Genomic DNA, 3952 nt, shown 5'->3' on the forward strand with positions numbered 1-3952 from the left:
ACCTACATACCAAATTTCGTTGANATGGCTTAATCGATTTCCTTTTTCATCCTGATCATTTATCTATATCTATCTCGATTCGTTTTGGCTGTTACAAACAACCGTTATGTGAACAAAATTAATATACCCTTGTGCACAAGTGCGCTCGGGTATAAAAATGGTTGGCAAAGAAAAAAGTTTGGACGCCCACAACCTACAACTTCTCTTATAATAAGGCCGAAAAGTTTAAGTTTTTGCTTAGAATTGCTTATTTTGCTTATTCAGGGTCTCCAAGCTTAATTTTAACGATCATGCTTATTTTGCGTATTTCAATGTATAAAGCTAAGTACGGACCTTTTAAAAAAACGGTCAAGATATAAATTAATATTATTTCGTGTGTGTGAATAGTAGTGTCCAAGGAGTTTTGACATCTGATATTTTACAGCCTGATGTGTCACTTTTTCCTTCCGAAATAATGAAACTAGCATATACATATTTCTGTATTTGGGTATTTTGTACTCTTCACAAACCAACTTTAAGCTAACCACAGTAGAAAGCGTAGCAAATTTCTTAAGAAAATTTGGCTCAATAAATTTTTCTTGAACATTTCTTTGGCGATGTTTACAAATAATAACATAAAAACAAATTATAATTTAAATTAAAAGTAAATAAATATTTACGTGGAAGATTTTTACATAGTATTCCTTATGTGCATACATATCGTCGTTTAAAATACAAAACCGTGTATCAAGATAACGCAAAACCGTGTATGTGACGTTGCATAAATTACTTTCTAGAGAGTAAAATCAATCATATTTCAAAACGGTTCTCTTTTTATTTATAAATCAATCGCACTTCTTGCTAGTATATTTCAGGACGAATGGATAAGGCTTGAGCCAAGAGCTTCGGTAAGAAAATCCAATTTTTGGCAGCCAATGTCAGTTACGCGGTTTTGCAGAATGACGATACGCGGTTTTGTACTTTAAACGACGATATGCATATACTACTTTCATGTATATAACAATTTTAGAATGAATTTCGAGTGTGCCAATAAAACTTTAAAAATGGAATTTTAGTTTCTCAAATAATAGTCGCCTTTTACTCAATGCAAATTTTTTTTTTTTGGTGACACACTAGTTTTATTGCAATAGATTCGTTCGTTTTGGCAAGAATAATATTTTCGCCGTTTAATTTTGGCATTTTGAAGCATATTCAATTACTAGAATTAAAAAAATCTTAAAATTTCAAAAGTAACAAAATAGCTGCTACATATATTCTGCATATTGCTATTGCTACACTCTTGAAACTTCACAAATATGTTGTACTTGATGCCAATGTCAAGTGCCTCTAATATCAACACTCTATTTGAAAACTGCCCAAAGTAACAATGAAAAAATGGGGCACCGAAATTGCGCATATGGAAACTGTGCATTTAGACGTTATTTCGGTTTCAACCGAAACGGTGCATGTATGCTTTTGCCATATGCATTATTTCGGTTTTAAACGAAAGTATGTATATGGGTGTTTCCATGGTTATGCACGCGACATTTGTACACGTTTATTTGCGTTTGAATGTTGTAAAAATAGAAATATAATGGAAAGAAGTCACATCTTTTAGGATCGCTTCATTGCATGTGATGAGTTTTTTCCAAAAAGTATAAATATTGGAAGATTGAGCACTGGGTACCCAAGTTACAGTCAATCAAAGTTGACTTACGCACGTGACAAAAATGGAAGTTGCTTTTAGAACCGGGAGAAAAAATGCGAAAGTAAGCGAATTGTAGGAGATTTTTGTTCCGGTAAATTTTTTTTTATAAAGGTTAATAATGGAGCTTCATAATAATGTTTGCTTCGAAAACAGCTGATCAAGGGTTGGCTTAAAAAAAAAAAAAGTTCACATGCATATCTATACTATTTGCGTGTACATATGTATGTATGCATGAATGCATGTTTACAACCAAATAGATACATAAATAAAACATTACAAAAAGTTTGCTTTTATACACATCGTTATCTTAATTCGCAAAGGCCCTAACCAACACTTTTTCGAAACTGCGTTTTGTTTACAGATTTTGGTAGGATGTATTAAAATACACCTTTAATCAAAATTTTAAAGTTTTTGCACCAAAAACGTAGGGAGTTAAATGCCACTTTTTAAAAAGCTCTACCTCTTTTTGGTACTCTGTTTATAGTGTTTTTTTTTGCTTCTCCTGTAAAATAAAAAATTGTTTGGTTAGAGCCTTTGTGAATTAACAAGCAAGGAGCTGTTTTTTTAAGTGTAACTTTTTTCCCTCGCCCCAAAAAAAAAACGCTAAAGCATCCTTCTTATTTAGGCGAAAAAGTATGAAAGTAGTAATTTTTTCAGGTACCCTGAAATTGTGCATATGGAAACTTTGCATACGAAATAATGCATACGAAAAAAAAACCGAAATAATGCATATATGCACAGTTTCGGTTTAAAACCGAAATAATGCATATGAAAAAACCCGAAATGATGCATATATGCACAGTTTCGGTTGAAAACCGAAATATCGCATATGGGTGTTTCCAGCGGAAGGTCCACCACGACAAAAAAAATAAAAGTTTTATATCTAACGTATTTACCGGCCGATTTGTCTGCTTTTTGAAATATATACTGGCTATGTAAGAAGAATCATGTTTGCATAAATTGGTCTTCCTAGGTGGTGCCAAGGTCGAGATATTTCGAAAAACTGTATTTATGGTCCGATTTGGTTCGAATTTGGCGCATGTGGTTGAAACATAATAAATCATAGATTTCTAATAAATTGACCCTGAATTGGCGCTGAAGTCAAAATATAAAGTATACTCTACATAAAATACATGTTTTATTTGCGTTGAAAATTCATTTAAAAGCAATATTAACAAAAATATAACGATGGAAATTTATGTTTCACACTTGGTGTTGTAAAAGAGAATTGAAACAATTTGCATTAATTCAAAAAACTCTAAAAACAACTAGAATTGCTCCAAATCATATCAAAATAAGTTTCATCAAAATAGCCTTCCACAATTCGCAGAGTTTTGCGATTTTGTAAGAAAAGAAAAAATCAACTTCCATTTTTTGTCACGTAACGAACCTCTCTTTAAATGCTTATATTTCAGGACCAAGCAGTTCGATTGATTTAATTTTTCGGTTAAATATAGAGCTAATTACGTGCTATACAATGGCTCAAAAAAGTTAAAGAAAACAAATGGTATTCCTTTTTTGTATCACATTGAAATCGTACGACTGTCACGTGCGCCACCATGGGAATGCCCATATGAGAAAAAGAGTAATGCATCCATGCACAGTTTCGACTCAAAACCGAAATAGTGCATAAATGAAAACGAACTTCTTTCTGCGTAGGCGGCCTTCGGCCGCGATTAGGGATTATAACCCTTACTAAGAAGATCTCTCCTTTCTTTGTTGCCGGAAAAGGGGACCGGAAGTATTTTTGCGCAGAACTTCTTTCTGCGTAGGCGGCCTTCGGCCGCGCTTAGGGATTAAAACCCTTACTAAGTAGAAGTAAATAATTGATATTAGAAAAAAACGAAATTATCCATATGCACACTTTCGTTAGAAAACTGAAATAATGCATAAATAAAAACCGAAATAATGCATATGAGAAAATATCGAAATTATGCATATAAAATATAATTTGGTGCCTATATATTTTTTAACCAAAATGGAAGAAAATGTTAATTGGAGCTATTGGAGAAAAGTTAATGATCGCTTAATATTAAGCTATACTATAGCGCCATTATCAGATTTGTTACATGAACTGGAAATTCAGCTGCCAGCTTTTAAACTTCATTATTTTATAAAGCGCGACCAGGAAAAATATTTCAAGGAAAAAAAGAACAATTTACGTGATGATGAATTAATTTTGCAAATCGATTTTGCAGAAAACTATCGGTTGATCAATCAGAATGAGGTCCAAGAAGCTCACTTCAGCTACCAACAAGTTACTAT

At 32.7% G+C, this 3952-nt stretch overlaps 1 protein-coding gene across 1 annotated transcript in view; it reads left to right on the forward strand.

The window, feature by feature from the left end:
• Positions 1 to 3636: 3636 nt before the first annotated feature.
• Positions 3637 to 3952, forward strand: part of LOC108374346 (uncharacterized) — a 1672-nt gene continuing 1356 nt past the window's right edge. The window contains exon 1 of the mRNA XM_017630335.1: positions 3637 to 3938. Coding sequence (XP_017485824.1) covers positions 3666 to 3938 — 273 coding nt within the window. The 5' untranslated portion in view covers positions 3637 to 3665. The remainder of the gene's footprint in view (positions 3939 to 3952) is intronic.

Source organism: Rhagoletis zephyria, unplaced genomic scaffold (genome assembly GCF_001687245.7).
Source record: "Rhagoletis zephyria isolate East Lansing unplaced genomic scaffold, Rhagoletis_zephyria_1.1 Rzeph_scaffold_07619, whole genome shotgun sequence".
Taxonomy (NCBI): Eukaryota; Metazoa; Arthropoda; class Insecta; order Diptera; family Tephritidae; genus Rhagoletis; species Rhagoletis zephyria.